The sequence below is a fragment of the Pelodiscus sinensis genome, chromosome 8 (genome assembly GCF_049634645.1).
Source record: "Pelodiscus sinensis isolate JC-2024 chromosome 8, ASM4963464v1, whole genome shotgun sequence".
In the NCBI taxonomy this organism is placed as follows: Eukaryota; Metazoa; Chordata; order Testudines; family Trionychidae; genus Pelodiscus; species Pelodiscus sinensis.
The window spans coordinates 56,941,104-56,960,088 of record NC_134718.1 but is presented as its reverse complement, the minus strand read 5'-3'; the positions used below and the strand labels follow the sequence as shown (position 1 = coordinate 56,960,088).

Here is an 18,985-nt window from a genome sequence, read left to right as displayed (position 1 = left end):
CTGGCACAGGATTTCATTACTTCTGTAAGAATAAAAGCTTTTAAAAAAAATAAAAATAAAGTGCATTAGACCCTAAGGCTATGTCTGGACTACATCCCTCTTTCAAAAGAGGGACATAAATTAGACAGATCGAAATTGCAAATGAAGCTGGGATTTGAATTTCCCATGCTTCATTTGCATAATTGCAAACTGTCTAGATGCTGTTCTTTCGGAAAAAAAAACCCATTTTCGAAAGATCCTGTAAAACTCATTTTTTGAGGAGTACAGGATCTTTCGAAAGGATTTTTTTCTCGAAAGAACCGCAACTAGACAGCAGTTTCACTTTTGAAACACCCATTTTCGAAAGAACATGCGGCCGCCATTATGCAAATGAAGCATGGGAAATTCAAATCCTGGTTTCATTTGCAATTTCGATCTAACTTACGTCCCTCTTTTGAAAGAAGGATGTAGTCTAGACATGCCCTATGTGACTGGCCAGAATCATGAGTCCAATCTGATTGAGCTCAGGCACCAACTGATTTCCATTCCTAAAACTAGCCTAAATCACAGCTCCAAATAAGTAGAGCCTTCAAAATTCTTTTAGGCTTAACAAATATTTGGACACCACCTCTATTTTGCTTATATTAACTATGTTAAACTCTCCTTTAGTTTCATCACTTTGTTGAGTAATAACTGAAGAAGGAGGTACCAATTGGATAAACTGCTCTTTTTTCAGTCTGCTGCTGTAGAAGATGATATTTGATGCTACAGCAGCAGACTGAGGAAAGAGAAAGAATGGCGCTGTTTAAAGACACTACAAAAATACATTGTAGAATGCATCAAACATCAAATCTAATAAAAATGTGAAAAAGGCATAATCCTCAAATAAAAAATGCAAATATGTCATTTCTGTTCTTCAAATATGCTTTACCATTTGATCAAAACTAGGGGGGCTTTCTTCTAGCTGATTTAAGGAGAGAGACTTTTTTACAACATTGTAGATGAACCTTCAGAAATCCTAACAGTATTGCAGAGGTTGGAAAGGGAATAGCCTAAAAAAGTTCTATATTTTGCTCAGGAGATTTTAACAAATGCAGTAAATACAGTTGACCCGTCCCCTTCCCACATTACTCTGCAACTACTAAATTCAACTGGAATTGTTCAGGATTTTAGAAAGAGGCAAAATGTGTTGGTTCTTTTCCTATCTTGATCAATGTCTGCGGAATTCCTAACCTTGAAAAATATATGCTAAAGAAGACAGGAAGAACAGAATTTCCAGTGGCTTTTTATTGCCAAAAGGTGATACTGAAAAATGTTGCATTGCTTTTTTTAGCTGTTTATTGAGACTAGTTACTAATTTAATAGTAGGGAGGCCTATAGCTGACAAATTGGGAGTTCTTGATAGAAGAATTACAGCTAGGGTTCTTGTATTATGGAAAGTCCACTCATCTTAAATAGACTACCACATTGTCTAATCTGCCCTTAATTAAAAGCTTTCACATAACTGACTGAACTGGGGTGTATTGCAGGAAACTTGCCCTGCAGTAGAGAGCAGTTTCCTCAGAGCCAGCAGCTACTTAAACCTCAAATGACTGTAGCTCACAGCAGGCCTCATATATTTCAGCAAGTAACTATGTTTTCATTTCCTTAAACCACAGGACATAAGTCTGATTTCAAATAGTGTCTGGACTGAGATATTCAGTACTGATAAAGATACAAAATTGTACAGCTTAACATTTCCAAATGTTTCTTCTATGATAAGGATTCCCTAGCTTATAAATGCTGATACTCCCTTATCCCTACTGGGCTATCTCCTAAGCCTCTAGTTTATTCACTGCCACACAATCACCAACCTATTTTGATTTGGTTATTTAGTAAGCAGAACAATATTTTCCTTTAACTTGGGGACAGGAACAAAGCCAGCCTCCAAATCAATTTATTTCCTTATTCCATTTGTATCTTTGCACATTTTTCCATGCTTTTCCTTCAGAATGCAATGACTTCTTAATTCTGCTTTGTCAAGCCCCCATTCTTCTCATTTAAATGCCTCTTTAAAAAACTTCTTTTTCTTGATACTTACAAGCACTTAAAAACAAAACTCCAAATAAGTCCTCTCCTCTTTTCCCCCTCAATACTGTTGTAGCTCTATAATAAGAACTTTGGAGAAGGAACGGTCTTTATTTTTGTTTTGTATAATATCCAACATAACGTCTCTGTTAAATAATTAAAATATAACATTTCCATCTAGGTACTTATATAGCCCTCATTATTATGGTATCTAAGTGACTCACATTCTTTAATGTATTTATCAACACTCCTATAATATAGGGAAATGCCCCATTTTATTTATGTATTTAAATATTTTTACCCTACCTCTCTATTTAAAATATTCGAGGCAGCTTACAAAATTTTAAACACAATACAAATATATATAAAAATGTAAAAATTTTTACAGATGGGGAACTGAGTCACAAAGACTCTAAATTGTTTGCCCCAAGACATATAGTATGTCTGTGGCAAAGCTGGCTCTTCAGAGTCCTAGGTTAGTGGACTCAGTGGGAAATCTTTCCTTTCAACATATGCCAATAATAACTACCAAACAATAGCATCCTAACAAAAATGAAGGTATGGTGCTTTGGTCAATTTTGATATTTCAATGCAGCAGTTATATTATGCAATGATATAAGCTTTCATAATGTGGGCAGTCCATTGTAAGAAGTAGGCTTGGATCTCTCAAAAAGCATGCTTGCTATCCATCTTTAGAGCAATCAGAATATGCTGAGGCAGGAGAAACACTCGAATTTGTCACTCTATTCACCAAGTACTATAAGAAAACCATCCCCAGAGCTGTAGATTTATTCATTATTCCATTATCTCACTGTGCTTCAGATTCAAGAACTGAGAAAAATAAGTGCAAACAGAGTCACAGGAGTTTACAGACATCTAAATATCTGGAAGAAAATGTTCTGCAGACTGCTAAACAATTAAATAGATCTAGGCACCTGGTGGAGAGAAGACAGAATTTCAAAGCAGAAAATCCTACATGGAAAATGCTGTTGATTTTTAACATCAAGAAAGGCACGCTTTGCATTCTTCAGTATGGCCACAGTTGTGATCAGCAGGAGAGGGAGAATGGAGGTCTTTCATTTACCAGGTCATTTAGAACTTCATAGATTAATGTCAATACCATGAAATCCACCAAAAATTGTATTGGCAGGCAACGCAGATCACTGAGCACTGGTATAATGTGTTTCCAGTAAGAAACCCCATTTAATATATCTGCTGCTGGATTCTGCATTTCATTTTCAGTGGTCACAAAGTCCATCACACTGTTATACTAAGCATGCTACACTAATCTAATTGCTTGGTGACAAAGCACATTACACACCTTACTGGAATGATGTGGGGTTTCATAAATGTTCGCAGTTCCATGACATCTGAATTTAACAGGCTCTCTGTGCACTCTAGAGGTATGTCTAGACTACATGGCTCCATCGACGGAGTCATGTAGATTAGGTTTCTAGACATAGGGAAATGAAGCGGTGATTAATTAATCGCAGCTTCATTTACATCAAAATGGCTGCCACGCTGTGCTGATAAGCTGTTTGGCAGCACAGCGTGGTAGTCTGGACACTCTGCGGTCGACAAGGGAAGCCCTTGTTGACCACCCCATTATGCCTCATGGAATGAGGAGCGTCTAGACTACTACGCTGTACCGCCAAACAGCTGATCGGCACAGCGTGGCAGCCATTTTTATGTAAATGAAGCAGCAATTATTTAAATCGACACTTCATTTCCCTTTTTGGAGTACACTCATCTACATAGCTCCATCGACGGAGCCATGTAGTCTAGACGTACCATTGGTATATGTATTGCACCAATACAACATTTTTCTAACAAGTACTGTACGCTTTTATTTTATTCCCTGCAACGGTTTATTTGTGGAGAGCAAAACAGTAACATAGTATCACTTAGTGCCACTACTGCTCTTTGTGATATTCCTTAAAACAGACAAAGGCTAATGAAACAGGAAGATGTAACTGCTAGCAATTTGAATAGAAGGGAGTATTATTTACACATACACAAACAATCATACCCAGCTTTCCATTATGAGCTTTTCAGGGGTTTTTAGATAGTTAACATTGAATAATGCCTCAAGTTAACATTCAGCCCAGGAATTGCACAAAATACAATATTTTTGTTTCCTTTCAAACGCATTTAATTAGTTAGATATTGATATTTTATTTTGAGATATGTCATTACATATTTCTGGAGCAAAAAAAGGCACATCTTATCATGGGCTGTGGAAGAAAAGGAGAGACAACTCATTCTTAAAGTTCCCTGTGTGGCCATAATCTTCCTACTGATGTATAGGGTTCAATGTAGCACCTTCTAAGGTCCAAAGCAATCCTTTCAATCAACCAGATAGCTTAGGAGAAAGGACAATACATCTACCTTCCTTCCCATCACTACGCATACATTACCCTTGGAACACTAATTCTCTATTCAGATATCAATTATACACTACAAAAATCCCAATGCTAAAATACATGGACATATTCTTATTTTAAATAAGAACTAAGGAAAAAATAGAGCAAATAGTTACTTCCAAATTCTGTTACTGTTCATATGCTCACAGGGGAAAAAAACCCTGGATGTCATTAAGGAACCACAGGTTCAAATATCAAGATCTGCGTTTCAGCCATGTGGACGCTAATGTTTTTATGTCTTTGAGTGGTATGATGATCTGTGACTTCATAGAGCAGGGGTTATGGTTTAAAAAAAAAAAGTATTCAGCACCTCATTTTAAACTATTCTTAAATAAGGTCTCACAAACACATGCAGTGCTGGCTTCTTGCCTTAGTGCCACACACATGCACTATTCAGTACTATAATACTCCCACAGAGTATTTCCAGAGCATGGTGTTAGTCTACAAGAGAGGTGGGAGTAAGTACATTTTTATTACATTGTTTTTAATCTTTTTTATTATTTTATATTCTAAACTGTGATGGTCTTGATCAGAACATCATCTACTGGTGAACCACTGTTTGGAAGCAGCAATCCAAGCACTAAGAGGTGAAATGAGGTAAAGTCAAGATTAGTCATATGCAAAATGCTCCTCTTACTGTCACTATTTGAGATATTCATCACATAATCTGCTATTGGTACTGAATCCTTTTGTTCCTTTTTTGTTGTTGGTTGTTGTTGTTGTTGTTGTTGTTCATGAAGGCATTTGGTGGTCCCTTTTAACTTAATTTTGGTTATCCTTTCAGCTCAAGTTTAAAGAAATAGAAGACTGGTCATTTAGCTCATCACCAAAATGATTGAATAAATAATGTATATCTTCAATAAAGCCATCATGAAATATTCTATATATTCTATAGAATGTCTTACACACTGAAACCTTTGATTTTCATCACTTGCGTACTGTTAATAGATAGCAGAAGACATGCTATTTGCTATAATTACTGAAGTCTTTTTGGTGTTTATAAAAAATTGATATAAGAATTTATAGATATATTAGCAGCAGATGATGACAATGATTGACTGTAAAAAATAAATTAGACGATTTGCAAGCCCACCTTTTGTTATAAACCTACCTGCTTTTAAGTCCTGGTTGAAACGACAATATTTAGAGTGCTCAAGTGTAGGTAGACATTGCTCAATGGGTACCCAGACATATGTCTCTGGACACAATAAGTCAGATGGCCTATATTGACCCTATGAAGAAGAATGAAGAAATTAGTAGACATATCAGTTACATAAAATCCCAACTACAAGACTGAGAAGTTCACTATGTGCAAGGAATGGTTTTAATCAAGTCTGAACAAAAGGATCCAGAATCAGCTTCATCATAAACATTAAATGACCCTGTTACTGCATCATCTCAGAAACACAAGGTTGACTTTGGTATCTTTTAAAAAAAGTTTCCAAAACTAAGATATTAATCTATTTTATGATGTTCAAGATGATTACTCATAGTTTGATTTTGCTTATTGAACTCTAAACTCAGTTATCGCCTAGTCTTGCTGAGTTGATTCTGACAATAAAAAAAACTCAGCACTTCAGAAGCAGCTTATTTGAACTGTTGCTTATTCTAAAAACCAAAAGAACAGTATGACCCAACATTAAGGCATCATGTTGCCTTTTTTTATTGTGCTAGTGACGAACTATTTTGCTCTAAGCCTTTAATGAAATATTAAAATACAAAATAAGAAATGGAACATTTTTGTTAATTTAATATATTTGTCATTCCAAGAATGTTGTAAGCCGCATTAGGAAAGCCTCAGAGGCAGAATTTTTATTGAAGGAAAATCTTAAGTTTACAACGTGTTTCTAGAAATGACAAACAACAAAAATATTCCTTATCCTAGCAGTTGAAGAAAATCATCACCTGAGCAATAATTTGTCACTCTAATCAGTTAATTCACCCATATAAAACAAGCTTGATCTCTAAGCTATTACTTACTTTGAAACCCCGCCTTTGACCTATTATTATTTTAGTTACTCTCCCACACTGAATCTCCATACATAGTTCGAGAAATGTGGTGACACTATCAAGCATGGCTAGTTTTCAAACAGAAAACATGTATTGTGTTGCAAAAACAAGGACATTGGTTTAAAAAGCAATAAATTAAAGAACAAATTCTAGAGACATAAGCTAGGTCTATACTAGGGGGCAACGTCAAATGAAGGTATGCAACTCCAGCTGTGTGAAAGGATAGCTGAAGTCAACATACCTTAAATTGAGTTACCCTGGCATCTCCAACTGTGGGGGATTGACAGGAGAAACTCTCTTGTTGACTCCTCTTAGTTGTCCTGATCTGATGGAATACAAGAATCAACAGGAGCACAATCAGCAGTCAATTTAGTAGGTCTTTACTAGACCTGCTAAATTGACCCCCGGGAAGATCGATCCCTGTAGCACTGATTTTTCAGTAAGTGTAGACAAGGCTATAGGATCTTAAATCCACTGCTCAGGAGAAGAACTATGACAAATCCCACTAAATGTAGCAGAATCAGAAACCTGCATCTCAAACACTTCATTTTGCAAAATAATAAAGTCAATCAGTTGATGTTCATCATTTAGAATAGTGCTGGGCGAGAGCCTGTCAGCGGGCCACATCCAGCCCATGCGGCAGTTCCCAGCTCTGCCCCCTAAGGCGTTGCCTGGGAGCTGGAAATGCATGTGCCCTTTCAACTGCTTCTATTTAAAGGGCTCACACATTCTCCATGGCTGACAGGAAATGCATTAGCAGCCGCGGGGAAGGCATGAGCCCTTTAAATAGAAGCAATTGAAGGGGCTCACAGCTCCTGGCCCCTTTAGCTAGAACATTGCCTGGGAACCACAGGGGAGGTGAGAGCCCATTCACTAGTTTCAATTTAAAGGCCCCTTCCACCTGAGGCCCCCCCCCTTCTGCCAGAGGTCCCACCCCTTCTGGGGCAGCCCGTGACCACTTCAATAATTTTCGAAGTGCCCCCCTTTAAAAAAAATTATTGCCCAGCCCTGGTCTAGAATCAAAAAATGGCAGAGATTTCTCTTGAATACAGTTGTCACTAAAGAGCTGACAGAAGAACCAAAAACAGACAAATTATTGCAGCTATACTTCAGACACAACAATGTTCTTGAAAACATCTAATTCAATCAGTGTTCTGCTCCTCTACTTGAATATGCAAAATTTATGCAATGGCACATTTGATCTTGAAGAGCTGGAAGAAATGTATTTTCTGAGTTTTCTGAGAAGAGTACAAATCCTCTCTTCTGCTACTAAACTACTGACAGTATTTGGATCATCTACTTTTATTACTTTCTGTTAATTGCTTCCTACCAATTACTTCAACTTTAGATATGTTAAATCAGAAATTTATACACTGTCACTGTATGATTAAAATATCAATCACCCATTTATAGTACTGATCAGTAGCTTTCATACTTAACACAGTTGGAATAAGAAACAACCTCGTAGCGAAAACAAATTGCAATCTTAAAACTGATCACCAAAAAATAAGATGAGCTAATCAGCCTTCTGCAGAACCATATCATATGTCCAACCTACATTCCTGAAGCTTCTAGCAAGCCAAGCCCTTCTAATGGTTCCCAGCTCCGCTCACTCCATCCTACCACTTCATTCTGCTCGCTAGCAAAATCCCTCTTTTTAATCAATGACTCTGATTTGTAGGGTTTTTTTAAGGCTTCTTTAAGATCAGTACTTTTTGTTGAAATAAACTGATTACTTTGCATTTACAGACAACCAGGAAGTTTTCATTTAGGTTAGACTACTGTATATAGTATTTGCTTAAAACAGGAAATAAAACATACTTCAAAAACTCACTCAATCTGACCTTCATTTTCTCATTTGAAAAACATTCAGAGTCAGCTTGCAACTACTGCTTTTCAGAAAAAGCAAATTTCTACATTAAGTTAAAACAATATTCCTCAATTCCAAGCATAAGCTTAAACCTCATGGCTTTAGAACATTCTCATCTAAGCCAAAGACTGGAAATGACTTTATTAAATAAACCACTTTGATATGTTATGCTTTCTAAACAGAACAGGTTGGATGAAATGTTAGTATAATGCTTACAGCACAATTTAAGTCACCATTACCCAAATGAAACAATCAGGGGATTTGGAAACCAGCTTGCCTTCTTAGCTAGATTGGGTAAAACCCATTTGTCTTAAAAGTGCAATTATTTATAGATTCAAGCACATTTTTTCAAATGGTCAAGAAAGGAAAAAAATATTTAAGTAACCATCTCTGAGAATTGTTTTCTAATCTAAATAATGGGATAAGCCAATTTAACTCTTGCTCAACCTCTTCGATAATATATTTTCTTCTAAATAAGCAAGGACAGCTTAGACATTCATCTGGACTCAATTTTCCCTAACATGCATTTGCACTGGGTTTGAAAATATATTGAGTTGAAGGTTCTGAGTTTTGAAAATTAAGTAAATGTGCACCCCTCTGAAAAATTACATGGATTATTAGATATAAATTTAACTAGATTTAAGTATTGAGTGGCAGATTCTAAAGGAAAGGAAAAGAGGATCAACATCTTGAATAGTGCATTATACAACAGAACAGAGAAAGCTTTTCAAAACTTTGAAACACAGGTTGGGATAGAAATGGCTACATCAAACAGTGTCAGTAGCAAGTACTAAAGCAGAAGTCCAAGATACTTTAAAAATTAGATAGCAATTACTAACTTTGAAAAAACACCACATTCAAAGCACAAAGTGGAGTCCGAAATTAAAACCAACTATTCCTGGCAAATCCTCAAAACTTGGTTATACGTGGGGATGCAAAATCCCATTAAATTGGTTCATCAGTTATCCTCAGGCAGGGGCTGCGGACAGAGGCTTTTCTGGGCCCATCACAGAGAGAACCTGCTCCATCCATAGCATGCCCCTCCACTCCATGGGGCTGGAACAGCCCCTGCCCATGGCAGTCGGGGAGCTACTCTAGACCCCACAGGTTAACCGGTTAAACATGCACATCGGTAATCACATCTGGAACATATTTGCCATAAGATTTACTATTAAAATGCAGTCTAATTTAGACTATCACAGCTTCTGAAGTTTAGAGTTCTACTAAACCTCCCATCCCATAGGAATTAATAATTTGAGTTATATATGCCCAAAGCCAATTCTTACAAAATAAGTGGAGTAGAAATTTCAAAGTTGACTTGAATAGTTTTACAACTGTTATTAAAACTCTAATTTTTAAAATAGAAGTTGTGTTGCTAAATTCATATTGGCTTTCTATTTATATAGTGCCATTAAAATTCACTGCAATATAAAGAAAGCTATATGCATGAGTCATACTAATGGATGTAAAAGATCTACATTCTGATATACCATGGTTAAAATTTACCAAATATACATTTTTCCCCTTTATATTAACTCTTAGAAAATCTTAATATATTGTCACAGAAGGATAGTATCAAAAAGGAGGAAAATCTATTGCAGTCCTTGGAATCATTCAGTTGTATCCTTTATGCTTTCTTCTGATTTGCCACCTGCAAGTTTTCATCACAATTTTTGAAAGAAAAAAACCTAAATTATAAATACCAAAGACAAAAGATATGTGCATACATAAAGGAGTGAAATCATCCCAACTCCCTTCTATGATGTTTGACTTTTATGAATTAGTTACAATATTCATCTTTTTTGGATTAAGACTTAATATACAACATGGCATACTATTAGCTAGACATAAGTGCACTCTAATATTAGAAAGATAGAAAAGGGAAAGAGCATATGCTGTTGAGCGGTGGTTTGGTGATTCACAAGATACTGGAGTTTATGCCAGCTCTTCTCCCATGACTAAACATTGCTTGTCCTGAACCTCTAGCCATTAACATTTTGTCAGGAACTTCCACCTTCCCAGCAGAAATAATGTGCAAATCTCACTGTATCTAGACAGAGTTTTATTTGCATTTTTTAGCACTTTTTCCTATAAACGATCACGGGCAAAAAGATTTCATTTTTCCTTTCTAAAAAAATCTCCAAGGGTACAATCCTAGTAGTTCTGGAAATTTTAAACACACACCCAAAAAGTCTTTAAAAAAAAAAAAGAGCATGCTGTCTCCAGAGAAACTATCTTTGCATAGCTAGTCTCTTTTAGGTTTATCATAATAGCGCAGCTGAAGATTTTCAAAATTCCCCAGAAAGATTCATCTTTGGATTCACATTAAAAAATTAAAAAAAAATCAGTAGTAATTCCACCTATCACAAATAAAATTTGTCTCATTTCACCTAATAACCTAAAATCCTTTGCTCTTATGGCACTATAGTTACAGTAGTGACCATCCTGAGGCTCCTTAAATACAAGGCAACTTCTAGTGTGGGAGAGAAAAAAAAAATCACCTCACAGACCACCTCTAATTCTTACAGCTTGGTTCCAGTGCCACCTGTTGATGAATTTGTCCTTCTAGAAAGTGTGCCTAGTGGAAAATTATTTTGCAGGCAATAGGATGTGCACTTTTAAAAGGTATCAAGGGTACATAGTGGGTTTAATAAATTTGGAAAACAGAGCCTAAGACAACTGATTTTTTGTAGATCTTAAATCCAATGCTCAAATTATTTATCTGCTAATGCTAGATTTTCTTTTCCAGGGATTTGCAAAACTAGTTTTGTTGAGATGACAAAATGTCGGTGCATTTTGGGTTGGGATTACCCTCCTTACGTTTTGTTTTAATTTCTACTACAGACAGGATAAAAAGCACTTCAATAACCATTTCCTAAGTCTTGTATATGCCACGTCCAAAAAAAAAAATTCATATCATCATAAAAATCACTGCACACATCTTGACAATTTTTTTTAAGTATACCAAAACCAATCATCACTGAAAGATTTCTCTGAGATTGATGTTTCTTTCTAGAGACATGGAACTATTTCTTTTACAAGTATAAGACATGCTCTTTTTTCATTTTGTTTTCACTAGTGGACTTTTATCCTTATTGTACTTATTATAAAAGGAGGAAAATCTTAAATATGACATTCATCCAGGATATTATTAAGTACTCTTGGATATTAATTGGAAACTGCTGGAGACAAGCTTGGCAGACTTACAATAAAACTTAAATTAACAATTCACACCATACCATTTTTGTTTTACAGTTTCCAAATCAAAATCTTCAGAAGCTTCTCTGAACTTTTGTCCCAGAGCAAGGGCAAAGGTTTTAATGAGACTTTAGTCTAGAGATTACTTTTTAAATATTTTGAAAAATCTGAGGGATTTGGTGAGCATTTGAGATGAAAATCATCAGCATAGATTGTTTTTACAGTTTAAGTGAAATTTAAAATATAAAAGCACAAGAGAAAGAGTAATAGTCTTAAAAACAAAGAAGGTTAAGTACCAGTAGCACTGAACAAACAAGAAAGAAAGGTTAAACACACATTTAATTCTTTTATCAGGTAAAGTTTACATCTGTATCCTATTTTTCCACAATAAACCCATTGATCTTTTATTAAAAGTGAATTAAACCAGCCTTCATCTCAGTTTCCAGCCAGATGCTTCAAGAGAAGCTCTAACACTACATAAACAAAACAACCAAAAATAATCAACAGCAATCCATTAGGGCTAGCCAGCACATCATGAGAAAGAGTAAGTCAGCCTTAAAGGCTTATTAATTTCAGGCTTTTCATTGAAAGACAATACCAATGGAATCCCATCAGCAAAAAACTACAGCAGACCCTTGCTCCCTGATTTCATTACACAAACAGAGATAGACTTTATTGGCCCCCAAGAGAGTGCTTTGCAAGTAACTCTAGCTACTCTGTTTTCACAAACTGTGCTTGATCTGTGCTACACGGAGTCAAAGAGATGAGCCAGAACTAGCAGAGACAAAGAGCTAAACATCTGAATCCATTTGTACTTCTAACATTCAGAAATCACTTGTATGTATTGTATTCCATGTATCAATAGGTGAATGGAGTTAAAAATACAGAACTCCATCACCAAATATATTGCTCAAACATTTTTTAAAAATATCAAGTAATGTTAATATACAGAGAATATAAAATCAAACTTCAATTCTAAGTAGACAGAACATTTTTTCTGACAGAAAATGTTGATTTGTCAACACTTACATTTTTCAAAAAACATTCCACTTGTGATAAAAAAATGTGCAACTAACTTTGAAATAAAGCACTTTTGATCTTTTTGGAATGTAACATTTATATTTCTATTTATTTTTAAATAATATGAAATGTAAAGTATAAATAGAAAAATGTTTCATTTGATTAAACGAAGCCCACATTTTTTCCCCCTCATGGGATTTCAGTTCATTGGAAATATTTTTTGTAATTGTTTTGGTCTGGAACAGAAGGAATTTCAGAATCATGAAACTCTACCTATCCCACACAGCTCTAATAGTAAAGAAGCCTTTTTAAACTTTTTTTTTTAAACACATATAGTCCTGTACATAATAAAACCACATATTCATTCATTTACCTCCTTTGTGTAAACTACAGAATAAAAAAGAGTCACTTTGCAAACTGCTAACTTGTAGAGCACACATTATAATCTGGATGCAAATAGTTAAAAAGTGTTCTTAAAGAACTTTAGCACATTTTGTTCTCTAGAACGCACTGTAAATGAGTACTTCTTATGTCATCTTCAAAATTGATTACTATGTGTTTGAGATTTTGCAGAACGCCAACACATTCTTGAAAGTTTAACTGTACTTCTGTTATGAAGATGCACTTCTAAGTCAGTAGAGACACTTGGCAGCACCTCCTTTTTATGTCTAAGGTACATTTCTTGTGATAACTACACCTCTTTTTCTTCTAGATGATATTCTGACATCAAGAAGTTTAAAATCAAAATTCAAGGCAATATCCCTTTCCAACCAGAATTAGGTCCTCTGTGTACATTTTATTAACTGTGGTATTATTGATGTCTAGTCTTGACAATCAAAGATTAATCAGCCTCCAAAGAAATTTTAAAGGGTGATGTAGTCATATTTCTTGTACACAGCAATTTTTCTCTTACTTTTTTATTTCCTCAATAAAATCCTTATGTAAACTTTAAAAACAACAGAAAGACGGTGCACCAATTACTTCTATGCAAAATGGCTATAGTATCAGTATTACAGATATTGCTAATGATCTATGAATACTTTACATTTGACACTTTCAATAACTCATTATACCAACTTATGTTTATTCTTTAGACAAACTAACTTTTTTCTATTTGCTACCCTATTTTATTTAAATGTCAAGAATTTCAACAATCTTTCACATTGAGTAACCAAATTTTCACCCATTTTCTATTCAGTTATTGCTGTAAGTGCTTAAGATATTAATAAAAGATTAGATAATTTATCTTGGCTTTCATCCTTTTTACACGGCAACTAATAATGACAGCTGTTTCTGATCACATAGAAGTTCTTAATATGTATCAGAAGTTGAACTCTTACCTTGGTGTGTATAATTTGCTTGGTTTGTCAAAAAGTTTGTGATACGGTTCCTCGAGACATTTAAGGTAAACTACAAGCATGAAAGCTCATGATACTATATATTTGTTAGTCTCTATGGTGCCACAGGGCTACTTGTTGAACATACATCAGGTTGGTTACATGTATCTAAGTTTTTTAAATTAACTCTAAAAGGTTACAGATTAAATATCAGTTCTAAAAATGAAAACAGGCTCAGTCTTAACCCTAATTCCTTATCATAATGTGTGCATGCGCTCACATAGTTACTGACCAAAACTTATCTTCACAGAAATTGTCTTGTTCAACTTATGTAGTAAAAAGAAGCCTGAACCAAACTTCCCCATCATCTTGGTTTATTTTTGGCTATTTTTTAAAAGGCTTCACGACTGAGGATATTAGGAAGACCCCAAACCTGAGCCATTCTTTTTAGGTGACAAATCTGAGCAATTGTCCCAGATTGAGATGTCAGAGGACATTTTGGAACAAATTAATAAACTTAATAGTAACAGGTCACTGAGACCAGATGGCATTCACCCAAGGGTTCTGAAAACTCAAATGTGAAATTGCAGAACTATTAACTGTGGTTTGTAAGGGGAAGTTACTCACCTTGTATAGTAACGATGGTTCTTCGAGATGTGCCCCGTGGGTGCTCCACTCCAGGTGTCGGGTCCGTCCCGGCACCACTGATCAGAAGATTTCATAGCCATACTGGGCTGGGCCGCGCATGCTCCCTGCGCCGCTGGTCGTTCGCGCCCTTTCTAACGTGCCCCCCCTGCCAGTTCCTCTCACCGCTCGGTCTCTGGAAGAGAAAGAAAGAAAACAACCCGGAGTGGGGAGGAGGGTGGGACATGGAGCACCCACGGGGCACATCTCGAAGAACCATCGTTACTACACAAGGTGAGTAACTTCCCCTTCTTCTTCGAGTGGCCCTGTGGGTGCTTCACTCCAGGTGACTATATAGCAGTAGTCGGAACGAAGAGCGCTCCGGGTTACTTAGGTTTTACTGTCGAAAGGACTGCAGAAGCCACTGAATGGTCCGCCTCCCACTTCTGCACTATAGCGTAATGCTTCATAAATGTAGAGCTGGAAGCCCAAGTGGCTGCCCTGCAAATATCAGCTAAAGGAACTCCTCAGGCAAAGGCGGTAGATGTCGCCACTGCTCTAGTCGAGTGCGCTCACAGCTGAGAAGACAAGAGTCTATCCCGAATGGAATGGCATGTGGTAATGCATAAGGTGATAAGCTTGGCAATGCGCTGAGTGGAGAGTGCAGCACCCTTAGATCAGTTCGCTGTCGATATCAGAAGTCTATCTGTTCATCTCCACTGGCGGGTTCTGTCTATGTAAAAGGAAAGAGCACGCCTAATGTCCAGTGTATGTAGCTGGGCCTCCCTTGTTGAGGCGTGTGGCTTAGGGTAAAAGGAAGGAAGGATGATCGGTTCATTGATATGAAATGATGAAGATACTTTGAGTATGAACGCTGGGTGTAATCGTAACGTTACCAAGTCCTTCGAGAAAGAAGTAAAGGGAGGGTTTGACATTATCGCCCCTAACTCGCTAACTCTACGTGCTGATGTAACTGCGAGCAAGAAGACGGTCTTCATGGTTAACATCTGTAAAGGTACAGATGCTAGAGGCTCGAATGGAGGATGCATAATTGTATCGAGTCCCAGGTCGAGGTTCCACGACGGAGGCGGCGGCCTTCGAGGTGGGCTCATATTGGTCAGGCCTTTCAGGAATTGTTTCAACATCGGGTGAGAGAACACCGAATAACCCTGTATTGGGTAATGGAAGGCACTGATGGCTGCCAGGTGAACTCCGAGGGATGCCAGAGAAAGCTTCACATTTCGCAGATGAAGAATGTAATCGAGAATTTGGTGTGAAGTGGAAGTCAACGATTGAACGTTATTCTGGAGGCACCAGCAGGAGTATCTGCGCCATTTAGCCAGGTAAGTATTTCACGTAGACGTCTTTCTACTATGTATCAATATGGACCTGACCTGACGTGAACAAAGCTTTTCATCTAGCGTAAGCCAGTCAGGAACCACGCTGTCAAGTGCAATGCTTCTAGTTTGGGGTGAAGGAGAGACCCCCGGTCCTGAGAGAGGAGATCTCGATACAACGGCAGAGGCCATGGTGGTCGAAGTGACATCTTGTGTAAGAACGGGTACCATGCTTGCCTCGGCCAAGCTGGTGCTATTAAAATTACTGTCGCTCTCTCCGTCCTGATTTTCTCTATTACTCTGGGAATGAGGACTGTTGGTGGAAAAGCATACAGTAGCGACTTTTTCCAGTTGGTCAGGAGTGCATCGCCGAGAGATCCTTTGCCGATCCCTGCTCTGGAGCAAAAAAGGCGGCACTTTTTGTTGACGGACGTCGCAAAGAGGTCTACCAGGGGCGTTCCCCATCTGCGGAAGTTCCTCTGAAGTACATCCAGCCTCACCTCCCACTCGTGGTCCGTGGGGAAGCGTCTGCTGAGGGAATCGGCAATGACATTGGCTATGCCAGTAAGTACGATGCTGTTATGATTATGTTGTTCTGTATGCACCAATTCCAGTACCGTACCACTTCGGCGCATAGGGAGCGTGATCTTGCTCCTCCCTGCCTGTTTATATAATACATCGCCGCTACGTTGTCTGTCAACACCTTGACTGTTTTGCCTCTCAGACTGGGGAGGAAGTGTTTGCATGCTAGAAAGATCGCTCGCAACTCTAGGTGGTTGATGTGAAGGCGTCTCTCGGTGTGAGACCATCGGCCCTGGATGCGCTCCCCACCCATGTGAGCACCCCATCCGATGAGTGAAGCGTCTGATGTTAATTGAACCGATGGCTGAGGTTGGTGAAACAGTACTCCCGTGAGAATGTTTAATGGGTTCGTCCACCATCGGAGGGACCTGTACACGTGGGATGGAGGAGTAACCAACTTGCATATGTCGTGTCTTATGGGGACATACACCGTTGACAGCCAGTGCTGTAAATTTCTTAAATGGAGACGTGCGTGCGGGACAACAAAGGTGGCCGCCGCCATGTGGCCGAGCAATCGCAGGCAAGTATGTGCTGAGATTGTTGTGGTTTTTTTGGAGAAAATTGACCAGGTCTTTTATTGCCTGGAATCTGTCTGTGGGCAGATATGCTCTCACCTTACAGGAGTCGAGAACCGCTCCTATGAACTTTATGTTTTGTGTTGGAATTAACGTGGACTTTTGTTCGTTTACTATCAGCCCGAGTGAGTTGAAAGTCTCTCTGACTGTTGAAAGTATCCGAGTCGTCTCCTGTCCCGTCCTTCCCTTTATGAGACAGTCGTCTAGATAAGGGAATATGATGACTCCGAGATGACGAAGGTGGGCGGTGACAACGGCAAAGGTCTTTGAAAAAACTCTTGGAGCTGAAGCCAGCCCGAACGGAAGGACGCAATATTGAAAGTGCTCATTGTTTATAACAAATCGCAGGAAATGTCTGTGCGCCGGATGTATAGCCACATGAAAGTAGGCATCTTGGAGGTCGAGGGCCGCGAACCAGTCGTCAGTGTCGAGAGAAGGGACTATCGTAGTCAGAGTCACCATCTTGAACTGCTGCTTTCGCAGATAACGGTTTAACTCCCTTATATCGAGAATGGGTCTCCAACCCCGTTTTCTTTTGAGTCAGGAAGTACCTTGAATAAAATCCTTTTCCCCTGAAGCAGTCTGGGACCCTTTCTATTGCTCCGATTTCCAACAGGCGATAGGCCTCCTGTTTTAGGAGGGTCTCGTGAGAAGGGTCCCTGAAAAGGGACGGGGTGGGAGGGGTAGGGGGAGGAAAGGTTGTGAATGGAATGGTGAGTCCGGATTTTATCACTTCCAACACCCATCTGTCCGATGATATGGCCACCCACAGATGGTAGTAGGGTCGCAACCGACGTTTGAAAATGGGAGTGGTGTCTCTGACTGATACCGGAATGCCCGGCGTGCCCTCGACCTGAAAGTCAAACTTGCTGCTTGGGTGCTACTGCGTTATTTGCCCTAGATGTCTGAGGGCGTCTGCGCTGTGTCCTCTGCTTGGACTGGTTCTGATCATATGGACGGTTTTGTTGTCTGTGAAACCGGTAATCGTAACATCTTTGGAATGGGAAATAACACTTACGACAGAAAGGTGGAACATACATCCCGAGGGTATGTAAGGTAGTCCGGGAATCTTTACCCGTGTGGAGCACCTCGTCCATCTTCTCCGCAAACAACTTGATTCTGTCGAATGGAAGATCCTCGACCTTAGATTACAACTCTTTCGGTACGGCAGCAGTCGCAAGCCATGAAGCTCTTCTCATGGAAACTGCTGTTGCAATTGTTCGAGCCGCTGTGTCTGCCACATCCATGGCGATTTGCAAACTTGCTCTGGCACATGCATAGCCCTCCTGCAGTATAGATCGGAGAAGTACTTTGTCGGTTTCAGAAATTCTCTGAGCAATTTCCGATAATTTTGCAATGTTGTCAAAACTATGATTGGAAAGCAACGCTAAGTAATTTGCGATACAGAGGAGAAGTGTTGAAGAGGAGTACACTTTCCTCCTGAATATGTCCATTCTCTTTGCGTCCTTGTCTGCTGCCGAGTTTCTTACTTGCGGATTCTTTGCTCTTTGCAGAGCTGCATCTACAACCAACGAGTTTGGCTAAGGGTGAGTAAAAAGGAACTCAGCACCCTTTGAAGATATAAAGTATCTTTTCTCTGCTCGCTTGCATGATGGAGTAGTGGAAGCCGGCGTATTCCAAATTTCTCTGGCTGGCTCCAGGATCGCCTCATCCAGCGGTAGAGCCACCTTAGATTGCTGTCTAGGGTGCAAATTCTTCAGTAACTTATATTGCTTCGCTTTCACCTCCGCTAACTGAACCTCCTGTGATTGTGCTACCCTCTTAAAGAGGTCTTGAAATTCTTGGGTGTCATCTGGTGGTGAGAAGTCCATTGCAAAAACTGCATCATCGGGGGAAGATGACTGAGCGTCCTGTGGGGAAGCTTGTGGCGCCCGCTCATCTGTGTCCGATATTTGGCCCTCTTCAGGCTCCGACAGGACCGAAATTGAGGGGGCACTAGAAG

General features: G+C 38.6%; 1 protein-coding gene across 7 annotated transcripts in view; it reads right to left on the bottom strand.

The window, feature by feature from the left end:
* The window catches only part of ATE1 (arginyltransferase 1), a 170,442-nt gene that overhangs the window by 30,446 nt on the left and 121,011 nt on the right, over window positions 1-18,985 (bottom strand). For 6 of the 7 annotated variants that reach the window (XM_006111405.4, XM_006111410.4, XM_006111409.4 and 3 more), the window contains one exon: window positions 5,581-5,701. The exons of the other annotated variant lie outside the window; for it this stretch is intronic. In XM_006111405.4, coding sequence (XP_006111467.2) covers window positions 5,581-5,701 — 121 coding nt within the window. The remainder of the gene's footprint in view (window positions 1-5,580; window positions 5,702-18,985) is intronic. 7 annotated transcript variants of the gene reach the window in all.